Here is a 16,876-nt window from a genome sequence, read left to right as displayed (position 1 = left end):
CAATTACAAAAAAACCTTTATACACAAACGCGCACCAAAAGAGCATAAGGTCTTAGGCTCTCTTGCGGGATAGTTCCCCCCTTTTTTGCAAGCTCTCGCGCAAGTCGTCGCCATTCAAAGCTAGAATTCATTGAGTGAGGACCTCTGAAACCGCCAGAAGAAAACATAGCAAAAAGTAAAGCCGTACGACAAATCTGCACTCAGTGGAGTGAAAAAACAAATGACAGCTTACCTTAGGCAAGTCCTTTTATAGTGCGCGTTCGTGTTTAAATCGAGTCGTTATTACTTTTATACATTTTGTTTTGGTCTGAACAAGTTAGTGAATTGCCTCAAGCACAGTAAGATCGACACCTGTTTTAAAACTCTTTATATTAAAAACATCATCATAGACATAGTAACTGTATGTATTGTAGACCTATTAACTGTATTGTAGACATATGGACTAAGCAGGGTAACCGTTAGACTCAAAACAGTCGCCGCGGTGTCGAGCGATTTACTTTCCCCAATAGTGGAAGAAAATGGTGCAAAATCGTTCAGATTTGTGAAACATCTGTGAAATTTGACACAGTGATAGAGAATCGTGCACTCAACAATTCTGGATATGGACCCACCACTAAAAATTGTATACTTACAGTTTTATTAAAATAAAACTTCACCAAGTGATAGATGTTATGAAAAAAAAAATAACCACTCCTAGAACTTACAGTTTTAGAGATAAAATTTATTATTTGGCATAATCAGCGTTTAAATTGCTTTTATCTGGCACACAATCTTCAAACTTAACATAGTCGTAGAACTCTTCGTATCACTTCATTCAAGATATGACCCACGCCAAGAGGTGACTACTTACAGTTCTACTAGAGACGGCACGAAGAAGGTATATCGCTATGTTAGACTACCTTTCAATACGGACTGTAAGATAAAATTAAGCATACTTCTTTATATTGGTGTACTGCAGGATATAGTCAAGCCTAAAGCCACACCCTTATGATACATACAGTTATACTAGAGATGACAAGAAGGAGGTATATTGCTATGTTAGACTACCTTTCAATACGGACTGTAAGCTGAAATTAAGCATACTTCTTTATATTGGTGTATTGCAGGATATAGTCAAGCCTAAAGCCACACCCTTATGGTACATACAGTTATACTAGAGATGGCAAGGAGGATTTTATAGAAAGAATGTCCTTAAATCCAAACTACATGTGTAATTGTACATAAAAGTTGAAAACGTGCTAAGCTGAATATGAATCATGTCATCTTTAGTGCAACTGTAAGTTCTCACAACTGGGCGGTTTTAAAGAGTAGTACTACACATTATGCACTTACTAGCATTGATCTAAATTAGGCACATATTGATTTAAACGCTGATAAGACAAAATAATTTATTCCATCCTGTAAGTACCAGGGGAAGTGGTTTATTTTTTTATGGAATTTTAAGTAATGTTAATATCTATCCTTTGGTAAAGTTTTGTGTAACTTTAAAAGTAAAACTGTAAGTATATATTTTTGGGGACGGGTCCATATCCAGAGAACTAATTGCGAGATACTTAATCACTGTGCTAAATTTCATGTTCCACAAATCTGAACGATCCGCCATTTTTCGTGCATGGATTATCTGCACTACAACGACTGCTAATTTGAGCCGTACATTCAGTCCCCTAAAATTGGCCAATCAAGTTCAGCTCCCGTTTTCGTTGGCTAGTGCCAGCCCTCCGCTTTGATGAAATCTAGCGAGTAAAAATATATGCTGTGACAGCATGTGAAGTTACAATATTGCAAGTGCTACATTTCTCCTTTAATACATTTATTACAATCGTTACATTTCTCCTTTATTACCTGCAACTCTGATACGAGAACAACGCTCGTTAAATGATCCGTGTTTTTTTACTTTGGGGAGTTTCCAAAAACAACTACAGATGTTTTCTTGAAGCCAGCAATTTTCAAAACAATTTAGAGCAATTTCACAAGAATTTCACAAGTTTTGATCTGGTGCTGTTGTTACTTTGTCAATAGAGGTGCTAGAATTTCATTTTCACGTTCTATTTATTCCGTTTGCATTTTTTTTTCTAATCTTAGTACAAGGAAAAAGTATATATTTGAGAACTTGATAGCATAGCATTGGTGAAGCTACGGGTGTAACCCTCGGGACACGCCCCTAGATAGGGGTAATCTGATAAAAGCTAAGGTAGCACAAAACAAACACTGGACTCTTTCAGAGATTTCATAATAACTACTTTACATGGCAGTACTGACGATGAGATTCATGACAGTTTAAAATAAGAAAATGTTCTAACATGCAATACTTTGCCAGAGAATATCGACTGGTCAAAATGTAAAATATAAATTGCAATTTGAAATCGCTGCATTTGTATCATACAAAAGAAAAAAAAAGTTTTCCCCTGGACCCAGGGGTTAGGTTGCAGATAACACCATTTTCCCGTGACCCCAAGGATGAGACCAAGTGGGCTTTCTCATTCACTAGTTCACATATGGCAGTGCGATCAGCATTGTCATAATTGGAGTCATTAGGAACACTTACTGGAGAAAGTTGTAGTTCAATGGACACTGTACAATACATACAAATATACTATTTTTTTCTCATTCATAATCTAAACTATTCTAGCTTTATAAAATATTCCACGGGTAACTTTAAAGTCTGCTGTACATGCAATTGGAAGATTGTACTCAACTAGCAGAACTTTCATTACGTTAATTCAGGGCCATAGCAGAGTGGGGGGCACGAGGGGCATGTGGACCCCCCCAATTAAAACAAAATGCCCAGTAGGGGCATGGCTGTGCCCCCCAAATATTTTCTTAAGATTTCTGTATTGTCCCCCATCCCTAATATTTTGAGGCCTGCTACAGCTCTGTGATTATAATATAAAAAAGAGATGTACCAACCCTAAGGAAACTGCTAGAAAGCAAGCTCTACTAGCAGGGTAGGAAGATGGATAAAAAATACTTTAAAAGGTTTTTACATGTATAAGGTACCATTGTTTACCTAGAGTAAAATATTTGAGGACTAAACAAAGCTGTATACAGCTTCATTCAAAACCTTTCCAGTCACTATGTTCCCCATCATCTTCATCATCTTTGTCTACATGTATGCACTTGATTCCATCTCTAAGCATCGGCCTACCTTTCTTGCTGCCTAAAACTCGAGCATGCAGCACAACTTTGAATTTCTCTTTATTCTCATGATTCTCAAGGACAAATTTGTGGTGTAATAATCCCTCCTTATGAGCATCTAACTCAAGAAGAATTTTTTGCCCCTTGCCATCTCCTGTAAAAAGAAATTGTTAGCCTATAAAAAGATTGCTTTTTGGATGTGATTAATTAGTTTTTAACCCTAAACATTTTTTTACTTCTCCTACACTTTTAAATTATTGTCTTAAAAGGATGTTTTTTTTAGGCTTTGAGAGTGCAGCAATTGAGGTTTTGTAATAAAACACTTTAAGCGCCATAAGAAATAGCAGCTGGTTATGTTTTTGCCCTAAGGGAAAGGCATAAAATTATGACTGAATTATTGTTTCTTTTTTACTAAGCTTTTTCGTTTAATGACTTACTGTAGCCATTCATTAAAGGTTCAAAGTTAATAGTTTTTCTTATTTCTTTACCAAGATTTTTTCAGTTATTTTTACAAGGCTTTTCTATATAACAATTGAGAATTTTTAGACTACAGTAGTTATATTGGTTCTCAACAATTTGTAATGCTCAGTTTTCAGCTCTAGGGAATAGGAAAACAACCAGTTTACTAGTTTATGGGGATTCTCCTATACCTTTTCCAGGTGGGATTCAATTCTGCCAAATTTTTGTCTTTCATACTGTAAGACTTCTTCAGGGCAGACTTAGAAGAAGTCTTATTAAAACCAGTTTTTAATGTATTGTATTTATTCATCTGGTTCAAGAACACAACTATTTGTGCTTTTTGTATTTATCAGAGGTAACGATTGCCCATGTCATACCTGATGGAGTAACCTCTACGATTCTTAAGGTGGGCGCAGCCTCTGATGGTGGTGACAGCTTTGCTTCGGGTGCTTTTGGTATATTGAACTCTATTTCATATTTGTGTTTGAGTTGTAGAAACCCAACATGCACATCAGCCTCTGACTTTCCCTTCATTTTGACTTGAATATCAGTGTTTGGTGTAACATCCTCAGAAAAGTGGACATGATGATTATGATGTGCTGTGTAAAAAAAAGGAAACAAAAAGCTTTTCGACACATTGCTGAAGAAGCATACTCAAAACAAGGGTCTAAGTATGGGTGGGCTAGTTATGGTAGTTAATTATTAAACAACAAAAGAAACATACTGAACTATTGGAACTGTTCTTGTCTATTTTTTTACTATTTTATGATTTAGCTTGATTTTCTTTAAATTGAATAAAGACAATTGAAAATTGAAATAAAGACCTGTCATATAGATCTGAAGTCTGAAATTTGATAAACCTACTTCAAATAAGTCCCCTCTTCGGATTATTGAACCTTGACTCAAAATGTTAAGGGCACTAAAACAAGTGATTCATGTCACAGGGTTTCAATTTTTTTGCTATTATTTTTTTTTTATGAGCTTTATTATATATACTTTTTTTTTTTTTGGGGGGGGGGGGGTATTGCAAATGTAATCATTATACATTAACTTTTATCATGTTGGAACGAAAAAATTGGTTATTTGAACAGAAGCTTAAAATATATGGTGAACGGTTGAGCTACTACCTATCCCAGTACCATTTGAAAAGCCCCTTTTAACCCATAACATTCCCTAAACAAATAGTTTACTTTAGTGTTCCCCTTTTTAAAAGTAGGAGGGGAGAGGAAACATAAAACATAACACACATGCACACAAAATTAAAGAGTACAGGAAACTGAAATTTAGGGTACTGCAGATAAATAGAGTTGAAATATTTATGCAAAGAAAAGCACTTGTCAACACTTGTATAAGTAAATAATGTTCTGTCTGTCATATGCTATTTTTTTGCCTCCACAGGATAGAATTTCTGAGCTAATTTATTTGCATTTGACAAATATCTATCAAAATACGTTTATTAATTAACTTGCACGGTATCTCATGTTTATTTAATGGCAGTGGAAACGGCAATATTTGTAACTATTTTTATATGAAGATTGTAACATCTTGTATTTTCTGAGTATAGGCGATTTAAAAAATGGAACGAAGCCTTTCACTTTAAGTGCACCCTATTCTAAACGCAAAACAAATCGCTACTAGATTTGCTCAACTCTAACCCGGTATCAAACCATATTGCCAATAAGACCGGTAAACTGTTGTTTGCGTGGTTTGTCTCGGACTTATAAAGTAAAGCATAGACTATTTTCTTGTCTCCAATAATGTCCAAACGCGAGCCCCATTATGTTCAAGATATTTTAATCCTCAATCTTTCGAGATTTCTGCTTGCAAAAGAACTAAACTATCCCTTGGGATTTATTTCAATTGGAAATGAAAACCCCAACTGCCCCTTAACTGTGAAACACAGAGCAAATTCACACCATATGTTCGCACCTTTTCTTTGCCTAATCAGTTCGAGAGTTTGTGGTATCCAAGTTTAGCGAGTTTGTTACTAGTAATATGATGATTTCCAAGGAAATAAAACAATCATGTTATACTTGAAGCAGAATGTGTAAAAAATACAAAGCAATGCTGGGAGTTTTTAAAAGATCGTATCGAAATTGTAAATAGATCTTTGAGTGAAGTTTTTGAATTTTGAACACGCGGGCTCCCCGGAAAACGAACTGTGACTATATCTATCAAATCCAGGAGACAATAATACGCTTGCAGCAGCCCAACGTAACACTTGGAATGACCCCGTATATCTGCATTTATGGGGTAATAGAAGGGTAAATAGCCTCACCGTCTTCTTCGTCGTGGAAGTGCGAATTTCCGAGTTGAGTTTCCGCCATTTCTGAAAACAAACCTCAAATGGTTATAAACGAACTCGTTTGTGCGCACTGACATCCGCGCCTGCGATAAATCACAGCAGGCGCCCGCGCGTTAAGCCATGTACTTCATAAAAGGGCTAACTATTGTATTCTGTATGAAAAATATTGACATGATTCTTCTTTGAAGTATTACAGTAAACTTAGACTAACACACGTGCGTTGGGCTTTTGGCTGTGTGATAAGAATATCAAACACTTCTGACGCACCGGAGATTGTATAGAAAGAAACCCACGTCCCTAGATAGTTCTGGGATAGCTTATCGTCTGGAGGGAGCGCGTATGACGCGATAAAATGCAACACGACGAGGTAGGATGCGCTAAATTGCTCTCCTGTTCAACCAAGATGGCGGAATATCTGGTTTATTTTGAGTTGTTGTTCATAGGTGCCATTTTCCACTCATTTAGATCTTTACTCATTTTACTCTTGGTGAATGAAGTAGTCGACTTATTTAAATATCTTTGATTTCGGCCCAAAATCGATCCGGTTCGACCCCTTTTTAGTAACCACAACCCCTATGTAAGTTATGTCCTCCAAAATGTGTTTGTGTGTTCAAAATTGTAAAATGCAAACTAAGCATCGCCAGATCCGAATGCTGAAGGACATATCAGATCTAGCGGATAGATACTTTTCAAATGACGTCCAAGCAATGTGAATGAAATGGCTTCCGTTGTCAAAATATCAACCATAATTTCTGCCAAAGTTTTAAACCAGCCATTTATTAAACAAGTATCTAGATACCCGAGAGCCGGGAACCAATGCTTGATTTAAGGTCAGCCAGACAAAAGAAAAAATCACCTTTTTTTAAGGCAAAGCCTTGCTAAATTGCAGCTGTCACACTCATATTTTGGCAAAAAAAAAAAAAACACAAAACAAACAAAAACCACCAGAACCACTTTTAAAATCAAAGGATCCTCACAACTTGAATTATTTGTATTTTTTTCATTTAAGGTAATATGGCAGGTTATTAATCAAGGGTTTTGCTCCTACAAAACAAAGTAAGTTGTATCTCTAGATACTCAACCTGCATTTTTAGGGGCACCCTGCTTATAAATTGTTTCTTAATTAAGTTCTATGTACTAGAAGTGGTTGTTTATCATTTACAGTAATCAGAGGTTCCCGTAATTCTGGTTATTTTGTGAATGGTACAGATTCGCCCACTGAAAAATTGCTAGAGTAGCATTCCATTTTCACCAGGATACAGGAAATATCACAGGCTTACCAACCTCTCAATCAGTCCACCCCAGTAACTAGCTTGAATATTTTCATGATTGATCACCTCCTGTAATTGTCCTATAATTGTCTTATATCACAGAATAAAGGTCACAATAAACTCTCATTGCTTTGTGATGTGTATTTATTCAGAATAAGCGGTATTTCTAACGTTTTAGCAGTTGAGGGATTCCATGTTACTTGATGCCTATACAAAGAAGTAAAGGCAGGCAGGCTTTGGAGACACGAATCAGACCAAACGGCCAGAATTGAAATCACCCACCACAGTGCGGTAGAATATAAATGTCTCTATGTCCCCAGCGAGTTTTGGCCTCCCAAACAAACTTTTTTACCAGAAAAGGCTAAGTTTTTACACATTTCGGCAACCCAGAGATGATAGAGGAATCTGTGGATGCAACGCTATTTGTCACCTCAAGCCACGCTGTCAAATTGAATTTGAATGTTGCATCCACAGATTCCTACATCGCCTCTGGGTTGCCGAAATGTGTAAAAACTAAGCCTTTGCTGGTAGAAAGAGTTCATTTGGGAGGCCGAAACTCGCTGGGGACATAGAGACATTTATATTCTAACGCACTGTGTTTGTTGTTTTTTTAGATCTAAGTCGTAGTTCAATTCTGCCCACTTGATTTGATCTCATGTCTTCACTTCTTTTAAGAGGCATTGAGTAACGCGGAATCCCTCTGCTGCTAAAACGTTAGAAATACCGCTCTGAATAAATACACATCACAAAGAAATGAGAGTTTATTGTGACCTATATTCTAGGATATAAGACAATTATAGGACAATTGCAGGAGGTGATCAATTGTGAAAATATTTGAGCTACTGTAGTTACTAGGATTGACTGGAGACTGACTGAGAGGTTGGTAAGCCTGTGGAAATATTAGCAAATATCACATATGGCCTGCAGTCTATCATAGAAAATTTACTATTCTCAACAACAATATGGGAGACGAAAGGGTCACACTAGAAATTCTTGAATGTTAAAAACTTATTTTCACCATTATAGCATTCCAGAAAAACTGGGAACTTATCTATGGTAAACAACCACAATAAAAGCCTTCTGATATTATTCATTTGTTTAGATTTGATCTCTAATTATGGCAGGTGTGGTAACATTTCTGTAATTGTATTACCATCTAATTATGCTAGGGATAGACTCACACACTTACTGCACTTTGATTTGTGTATTTTTTCAGGACTGAAACAAAGACATTTTGCCGTAATGAGTACAACTCAACAGGGCTATGTAATCGACAGTCATGTCCTCTGGCAAACAGTAGATATGCAACTGTCAGAGAACATGATGGTAAGCAAAGTACTCTTACTCTGTTTCATCTGCAACTTTGAATTGATAACCCTGTCAATTGTGGTCGTACTTCTAAATTTTGTGGTCAGGGCACTAACACAAAGAGAAGTATAGAACACCTGTCACATTAAATGGCTTCCTGTTGTAATATGTGTTTTTAAGCCCTGGGCATAATTATTGAAACAGTACAATTAGCTTTGCTTTTGGTTAGTTATTACACTCCTTTTATAACTGTATATTATTCGCTAACTGTATATAACTGTATATTATTCGTTTCTTAGAATTTTCAAAGATTATATACATACTGTACTAGGGTATAAGTATATTTCCTAGATTCTAGCTTTTTCCAATGATTTTATATTGGTCACCTATTTGTTGGACCATGCATCATATTTGCCCTTCTAAATTATAGCATTTAGAAAATGATTGAAAATGAAAAATGATTGAAAATGAAAAATGATTGAAAATGAAAATGAATGAAAATGATTTTTTTGCCATTCTGAGCCTTTGTTCAATGAAATTATTGTACAATTATTTTTACAAGCAGAATTAGAAAATAATGCATCTTACTTACGAACATTGTATTTTCTTTGAACATTTTATTTGTATTTTATATTTTGAAATTAAGTCTTGTACTTCTCAACTATTTGAATTGATATTTTCGTTTTTTATGTTGGCCAGGGGTTTGCTACTTGTACATTAAGACTATTGAGCGAGCACACTCACCTGCCCAGTGGTGGGAAAAGATCAAGTTAAATAAAAACTATGAAAAAGCCCTAGAACAGATCGACAAGCACCTGTTATACTGGCCCAACTTCTCCATTCACAAGTGTAAACAGAGATATACAAAGATTGTGCAAGTAAGTGTACATATTAAAGCAAGTCTAATTACAATATGTACTTACTAGACAGATGTCGGCAAAGTAAACATCCTATGGGATTTCATGTGATTCATATCCTAAATTATAGTACATGTGACTTGTATCTATTGTTCTTCTAACTGGTCACATTTAACCTTTGTGGTGCAAACTAGTGCCTCGAAAACAAATAAAAAATACTTACGGTACAGCAGGAAAAACAAAATTTCGCGAAGTGTTACTGAGAGAGCTGAAGTTTTCCAGCATTATATTTTAAGCATTATGCCAATCAGATATCACAATACTATTGTCTGTTCTTGATAAAGAGCTGTTTTAGCTGATATCATTTTAAATGGATATCAAAAAATTAAATTTTGTCATTATTGCATTCCAATTTATATATTATGTATGTTTTGCAATTTGATGTTAATTTTTTAGCCTTTAGTCTCTTAGAATTGTATTTTTTTTGGCCGCCTACAGTACATTATCCGAATGAGAAAACTCAGGCTGAAAACAAGGTAAGATATGATTGTAAAAGTTTATTTAGTATTTCTGTACCAGGGCTGTAGCAGGGGGGGGGGGTACTGATGGCATGTGCCCCCTCCCCCAAATTACCTTAGAAGCTAATGTTTTTCAACAATATTCATAATATAATACTGTGTACTGTTTATGTACTGGTGGAGACTTGTCTAGGAGTTATCCCATTTTTAAAACCTCTATAATGGTCCCATATACCGATTGATAGTTTTGTTTCTAAATTCTCATGGATTTAGTAGCTGCTCAAACCATGCCAACAGCCAAGGATAGAGAATCCTTTCCTTTGTTATTACGCATTTAACAAAAAACTTTTGTTTCATGTGTAAGATGAACCCTAGTTTGTAGCTTCCTTGAAAACCAAGTCAAAGTTTTAAGAAAGCTGGCCAATTAGCATGTATGAATCACAGTTCTAATCAAAATGAACTTTGGTGAAGTCAAGCAATTTTTTTGCCTTGCTGATTCGCAACTAAAGCTCATGTCCCTCAGAAAGCATGTTTTTAACAAAACGTTTTGGCCTACTTTATCAAACTGTCAAGGTGTCCACAACAGTGTGGCCCACAATGTAAGGTTTTTTTTAAATAAAACAACTGTTAAAGTAAATTGAGGTAAAACTAAGGAAAACATGGGGAAGATGGAACAGTCCATACATAAAATACATCTAAAGACTGTTTTGATGTTGCATTGCAGTAAAAAGCTAGTCACAGTAAACAAGAAGGTGGAGCGCAGAGAGAAAAGGAAAGAGGTGCAGTAAAAATAGTATTTTGATCCTGAGGAAGACTCCATTAAAGTAGATGGGGGTGATTGTCCTTCCCTTCAGCGTATAACATATTTAACTAGCTGCTATCAATTAGGGGGTGTTTTAAATTTTCCACTTTTGCTTTCCCTTGTAGGGGGTGTCACACTAGTGGAACCTCACATCCCTAATAACAACTGGTTGTGAATATAGTCAGAAAAGAGATGTGCATAATAGTTACGTCTTCAGAAAAACTGGAATTGTGTTTGTTTTTAGTGCTTAGAGTGAGAAATTGCTTTTAGTGATAACAATTGATTTTGACCCCACCCAAAGTGCCATCCCTTAGGGCTAAAATTGATATTGCCTATGATAACCCCCATCTGTTTTTATGGGAGTCACCCCCCTTGGCTTTTGCCACTCATTGTGTATTGTATACACATGGCTTTAGCCATCATTCTTCATCATTTTCTTGATTTTCAGGCAAAAGCCCTAGTAGCTGCTCAACTGGAGAATACAATTGAGAAGGAACTGTTGGATAGATTAAAGCAAGGAACTGTAAGTATAAACTTGACCTAGATTCAAATTATTATGCCATAGTTCTGATAATTTGTTTTAAAGGGTTTGTTGTTTAAATTTGTCACACTTACAAATGGTATATGAAGAAATAAATAAAATAGAATCAGTAGGCTGGATTGGAGATTGTCTGATTATCTCAGATGGTAATGAAGATGAGCTTGCAAAGGAAGAAGACACCATATAATTTATTTAATTTTAACAGCAATGCAATGACTTAATTAGCTGCCTACTCAAATTTACTATCATGCACAAAGAATTTGCTGCTGAAAGCAACAACAAAACTCAACAAAACCTTGTAAATGTCTTTCTTTTTTCAGTATGGTGATATCTATAATATTGAGACCGAGGCTTTTGAAAATGCCCTAAAGAAGATAGAAGTAGATTCAGAAGATGAACAAGACAAAGAAGAGGAGGAAGAGGTAGGAAATGGCAATTTTCCTTAACCCCATAAACTGGGAGAACTCCATCTTTAGTAACTTCTGTCTTTATAAACTTGTCCATTCTTAATTCTAGGAGGAGGAAGAGTCAGAATTTGTAGCGGAAGATGAAGTGGATGAGAGTGATCTTAGTGATATTGAGGTACAGTGTCTTTGTCATGTCTTTTTACATAATTTTCCATTACTTCATACATGTAATAGACAGTTTGCGAGTGGGCACTATCCAAAGTCTTTTGAGGTTGCAACTAAAAAAAATATGAGGCATAGTTGGTCTATAATATGTCACACCATAAAGTTTGTTATTCAAAAAAATTCAAGATGCACCATCACATTAGTATTTTATTAATGAATTATATTGAGAAAGAAGTTCTTGCTTTATTTCAGGATTATGAAGGAGAAGAGGAATCAGGAGAAGAGGAGATGGAAGAGGAAAAACCCAAAAGTAAGAGGCAGAGACCAAGAGTAGAACTGGAGTATGAAGAAGAAAATGTACCAAGGAAAGCCAAAGTAAAAGCTTGAAGATCCAGTGTTTATTTTACTTAGAATTTACACACAGGACAAGCAGGATCACTGAACCTTTTTTGGTCAAGCAACTGCATTCATTTGTAATAAGCCAAGTTTTGATAAACACCTTACATTAAGAACAATACAAATGATTTATACATATTGCTACATACTGTACACTGACAAACTCTGCCTTATACAGTATTAACACAATCAAGTTAGATATGCATTATAGTATTTAAAACCAGTAGTTATAGTATGCAAAACCAATGAGACAATGGGTTCAACATTTGTGTGAAAAGGATTGTTGGCTTATTAAGACATTGCAGACATCTTGGTCTTGTTCTTTCCAGCAAAACATGTTCATTAGTCAGGGGGGGGGGGGGGGGGCAGTGAACCGCCCCACTCAGCTGGAAGGTCTACTCTATTATGATCAATATGGGTAAACATGATCAATAATGGGTAAATGACTGTGTAAGACATATAAAGGGGAAAACGACTGCCCCACTCTAAATCCTGGTTATGGCATTGAAAAAAATCTCTTCTAGCTCTGCCAACCTTTAAACCCAAGTCTCCCACTTTTTTTGTGACTTAACATAAGAGTAGTCCTGCTACTCATTAAAGCATGAGTAGTAAATACTGTGTAGTGTAGCCCATCTTATCAAACAACAACAACAACAAGCCAGAGTAGGGTCAAAGGGGCCAGCAGCTGAATTTTCATGCTTCTTGTGTGTTTGAGGGGGGGGGGGGGGGGGTCGAGTGTGTTTAGTTCACATGTAGTGTTGAAAGGGAGACTGGGACAGGTTTGAAAAGATGATTATAATGTGTCAGAGTTAGGAATAAATCACTTTATATTGATTTATTTGAAACTTTTCTATTTTAAGTATATGTTCTTGTTTGTTTTCTCTGCTGCTATTTATCTTTACTTGAAGTCTTGATTTTACATTCATTGCATTTATATGGTATTGTTATTGTATGCAACAATGAAACACCATCAAGAGTAGAGCTCTAAAATGATGACAGTGAGCTAACATGACAAACATGGAAACATCAATATAAATATGTACACCAATAAAAGGAAGTTTTAAAAAAAAATTGAATTAAAAAGAAATTAAAATGAAATTAAGCACCAAATCTTTATTTCAGGTAACGTAATGTTCCTAACCAGTCTCTCTTGATTTTCTTTTATTAGAGCAGAACTTCCTGTCGAGTGGGGGATTCTTTTAACCCCCCCCCCCCCCTGGCTAAGGGCCTGACTTATTGTTTGTACATAGTAAGCTCTGCTAAGGCATATTATAGTATAATTATTCAATTATAGTTTTACTATACTGTCATGACTAACCTGAAATATTTATTTTAATCTAGCAAAAACAGCCTGTTAACTAATGATTCTATTTCCCATATTTGACAATATGGCCTACAGCATGTGCTAAGTTGTCTACAAATCCATCTGGTTTCACAGTTGGGTGTTTTTCATCCTCTGGTCTATAAAATATAAAATGATTATTGAATATGTTTTAGTGCAAATTAAAACAATAAAACTATTTGTTAGAAATGTTGAGAAGAAGGAACTGATTCTGTGTCACGTTTTGGGTGTGGCAGTTGTCTATTGCAGCTATTCGACGGTTTATTGCATGCAAAGAATGTGTTTCTGTCAGATTTATTTTGGTAAAAAAATTATAACACTTAATTTTTATACAGTTTCAACATATCCCCTTACCCCCCAGCTATGAGCCTGAAATCAAATTGTGATTGGGATTCTTTATCAACTAGCAAGCTGCATTCATCAGTTAAGCAAAAGCTTTTCCCGTAAATGAAAGACTAGTTGAAGACAATGAAATTATGTTGCCATATTTTGAGACATTGTGGAGGATCACTTGATGGGTTTGATACCTGAATTTCCCTGTTCTAACTTGCACCCCCCTGATACCGGCAGCTTGAGCCCCGCCTACATCGTTCTGTATATCATCTCCAATCATTATCGCCTGCAAGAAAAAAGTTGATACCCTAGTCTGATTTCCCACAGTAACATGTGGCTACTCACAGCATCAGCAAATTCTGACTGCACACCTAACCAATGCATCAATTGAAATTAATGGTGTAGTGTAACTTACATCTTGGACAGCCACACCCATATCCTCAAGGGCTGTTGTAAAGAACAAGGCAGAAGGCTTTCCCACAATTTCTGCCTTGGTGTCACAAGCATACTATTAAATTGATATAAGGAAATGGCTGATGTTAATAAAAATGTAATGGTTGAAAGCACAGGAGAAGAACTGTAGTGAAACTGTTTACTACTGTCACACTGCCTCTAAACGGGGCCGTAGCAGGGGGTGGAGCACATGCCCCTCTCCAATATTTTCGAAAATTATAAGGAAATAACTAGTAGGGCGTGACTGTGCCCCCCAAATGTTTCTTTATTTTGCCTCTCCAATATTTTTAGGCCTACTACCACACTGCTAAGTGTGAATGCAATGCAGCTGCACTTAATGGAAGTAAGAACCTCTAGAGCCTTGGCGAATGGTCCAACATCCAGAACCAATTGACCATCTGTTCTATAATATTTTCTGCAAGACACACAGACATTCAGTTAATCAAAGAATTGTTACAAGATTTTCAAATAAAGTCACTTGTTGTCTAGTGGGCATTTCGGCTTGCAGCACAGTGGGTGGAAATGGGGTAAGGGGTACCCAGCTATATATATTACCAGGGGGGTTGACAGACCTCCAGTTATGACACCAAAATGTCCTTAACAAAATGGTGTGCTGACATTAGTTTTAAGGCAAAAATTAACAAACTGTAATTTTTCCATATAGCTTTAGCAGACCTAGTTGTCTACTATATAATTTGACAAAGTGTCAAATCAGACTTCTTGTTTTGGTTTGGGGGAAGTTATTTGCCATGCTTTATCCAGGAGTCCAGAGTAAGTACACAGCTGCTTTGTCTCCTATTATCTTTGTTCTACAAAGGAGTTCTTTTGTCTCTATTCTTCTCGTTCTTTGTGTCGAGGTGCGGATATTGTTCATTTGCCTAATCAAATTGCAGCTTGTAAGAGCTGCGTACTGACCTGGAGTCCAGGATACGTATTAATGTTTTATCTATGCAATGCAAACCTGTATACACCCTAAATACATGTTTTATGGTTTCTGCTATATTATATTACAAAATGCTTATGTTCCATATCTAAAATATAAAAAAAAAAACGTTTTAATGCTATAAAAGCGCTCATTTCCGTCATCAAAATTCTCGCTTATATCTGATTTGCCGTCTTCCTTGCTCTCTTTTTTCTCTCTTATCACATGCTTCACTTTTCTTGCAAGGAGAAGATCAAGAAGCCTTTTTGCATCTTTCATGTCAGCTATAGCATTAACCTTTATCAGGTTGAAACCTGGAGTTAGTCACATCTTTGAGAAATTGAGTGCCTTCACTTTTTCTGAATTAGTGTTTTTCAGCCAATTCCCCCATCTCCACTTTCTGACCAGCTTGCAGCTGATACAGAAACAGATATTTTATTTGGAATCGTATACAACACCATTGTTATTAATTGACATACAAATATTATTAAAGATAAAAAAAACACAATAATTGTACAGTATTTTAAGTTTGACAGCGATGTTGATCCCTGAGGGAGTCTCTTGCTCGTGTTCCATCCCTTGCTCCTTTCTTCAGTTTTCTGGAGGGGGGAGGGGGGGGGCACCGAAAATATGGGATAATAAATTAACTTTATCTAAGCCCGACATAACGACATGTACATAATGACATAAGAGAAAAAACATGTCTTTTTCTCTTATGTTATTATGTTCATGTCTTTATGTTGAGCTTAAGTCAAAATGTCGACCATTCACACTTGAACATATGAATATAAGGGTACACCCGCCTATGTCATTATGTCATTATGTCACTAGTGTGCACCAGGCATAAGTTATTTTTTGCCTTACCCGTATCCCATGGAAAATAATGTATGATTCTCCAGTAGCACTCTGAATGCAGTGTTCATGCTTTCATACGTGAACGACTCTGCTGCATCACCAATGACAACACAGTTCGGATTGTCACAGTTAAGTCCTTCAAAGTCAGGCCGTCCTCCAGCGTGGATCAAGAAATGTGGCCGAAGATCGCGCTTTTGTAAAACTGCTCGCATTGCAGGAGCTGGAGCAAACATTTCACTGACAGATAGTTTGTAGCCAAATCGACCAAGCTTCTTGACAAGATCTTCGCGTGTGCACTGTGTCTCGTTGGTGCATAAACGGACTTTAAAACCGGCAGCTTTTAGTCTGAGAAATGATATAAAGTTTCAGATAAAGTAAGGAAGAAAAAGCTAAAAAAAAGCTACGGCGATGCAAACTTTCCTCTCCTCCACTCTTTCCACTTCAGTAGTTGGCATTTCTTCTTAATAAGTATTTCTTCAAAATTAAGGTGAATGGATGAAGAAATCTTAGGTTTTCATCGGAATCTGATTATATAAGCTTAGTAAAAATTGTCTGGGATTTAAACAGACAAATTTAAAAACAGCTTTGGTTAAATAAATTTGAAAAGGACTTATTATTTATTACCTTTCCAAAGCTTCCACTGAGCCGGGTATAACCTCTCCTCCTTCCTTTCCGGAATTGTACAGCACACCTGATATATCGAGCAAAACACCCGACACATTTCTTTCAAGCCACTTTGGCTTTGTGTCCGCCATGATGACCGCGCTCCATAAACGGAGACTGGGACCAAGAAATAAATGTCACGTA

At 36.3% G+C, this 16,876-nt stretch overlaps 3 protein-coding genes across 3 annotated transcripts; 1 reads left to right on the top strand and 2 right to left on the bottom strand.

The window, feature by feature from the left end:
* Positions 1-1,779: 1,779 nt before the first annotated feature.
* Positions 1,780-5,993, bottom strand: LOC5507334 (UPF0687 protein C20orf27 homolog). The gene is made up of 3 exons (XM_001627929.3): positions 5,873-5,993; positions 3,972-4,193; positions 1,780-3,289 (listed from the first exon to the last, which is right to left on the bottom strand). Exons 1-3 carry the CDS (start codon positions 5,919-5,921, stop codon positions 3,051-3,053), a joined length of 510 nt encoding a protein of 169 aa, XP_001627979.2. The 5' UTR covers positions 5,922-5,993; the 3' UTR covers positions 1,780-3,050.
* Positions 5,994-6,082: 89 nt separating this feature from the next.
* LOC5507333 (protein MAK16 homolog A) lies at positions 6,083-13,699 on the top strand. The gene is made up of 10 exons (XM_032375974.2): positions 6,083-6,266; positions 6,909-6,955; positions 8,387-8,496; positions 9,178-9,356; positions 9,834-9,871; positions 10,578-10,632; positions 11,104-11,178; positions 11,517-11,618; positions 11,713-11,778; positions 12,021-13,699. The coding sequence occupies exons 1-10, from the start codon at positions 6,252-6,254 to the stop codon at positions 12,153-12,155; spliced, it is 822 nt and encodes a 273-aa protein (XP_032231865.2). The 5' UTR covers positions 6,083-6,251; the 3' UTR covers positions 12,156-13,699.
* On the bottom strand, positions 12,974-16,854 carry LOC5507332 (phospholysine phosphohistidine inorganic pyrophosphate phosphatase). Its single transcript, XM_048729657.1, has 6 exons — positions 16,694-16,854; positions 16,079-16,414; positions 14,644-14,707; positions 14,255-14,347; positions 14,034-14,125; positions 12,974-13,625 (listed from the first exon to the last, which is right to left on the bottom strand). The coding sequence occupies exons 1-6, from the start codon at positions 16,822-16,824 to the stop codon at positions 13,532-13,534; spliced, it is 810 nt and encodes a 269-aa protein (XP_048585614.1). The 5' UTR covers positions 16,825-16,854; the 3' UTR covers positions 12,974-13,531.
* Between the last annotated feature and the right edge of the window lie 22 nt (positions 16,855-16,876).

Source organism: Nematostella vectensis, chromosome 6 (genome assembly GCF_932526225.1).
Source record: "Nematostella vectensis chromosome 6, jaNemVect1.1, whole genome shotgun sequence".
NCBI lineage: Eukaryota > Metazoa > Cnidaria > Anthozoa > Actiniaria > Edwardsiidae > Nematostella > Nematostella vectensis.
The sequence above is the reverse complement of the archived record's forward strand: the minus strand, read 5'-3'. Positions and strand labels throughout refer to the sequence as shown.

Excerpts from the sequence above, each read along its gene's own strand:
- LOC5507334 (XM_001627929.3), bottom strand. The coding sequence starts at position 5,921 with ATGGCGGAAACTCAACTCGGAAATTCGCACTTCCACGACGAAGAAGAC. Across the intron at positions 4,194-5,872 it reads CTTCCACGACGAAGAAGACG|CACATCATAATCATCATGTC; the intron begins GTGAGGCTATTT and ends TTTTTTACACAG. Across the intron at positions 3,290-3,971 it reads CGTAGAGGTTACTCCATCAG|GAGATGGCAAGGGGCAAAAA; the intron begins GTATGACATGGG and ends TTCTTTTTACAG.
- LOC5507333 (XM_032375974.2), top strand. Across the intron at positions 11,179-11,516 it reads ATAGATTAAAGCAAGGAACT|TATGGTGATATCTATAATAT; the intron begins GTAAGTATAAAC and ends TTCTTTTTTCAG. Across the intron at positions 11,619-11,712 it reads ACAAAGAAGAGGAGGAAGAG|GAGGAGGAAGAGTCAGAATT; the intron begins GTAGGAAATGGC and ends TCTTAATTCTAG.
- LOC5507332 (XM_048729657.1), bottom strand. The coding sequence starts at position 16,824 with ATGGCGGACACAAAGCCAAAGTGGCTTGAAAGAAATGTGTCGGGTGTT. Across the intron at positions 14,348-14,643 it reads CATTCGCCAAGGCTCTAGAG|TATGCTTGTGACACCAAGGC; the intron begins GTTCTTACTTCC and ends TCAATTTAATAG. Across the intron at positions 13,626-14,033 it reads GTTAGAACAGGGAAATTCAG|ACCAGAGGATGAAAAACACC; the intron begins GTATCAAACCCA and ends TATATTTTATAG.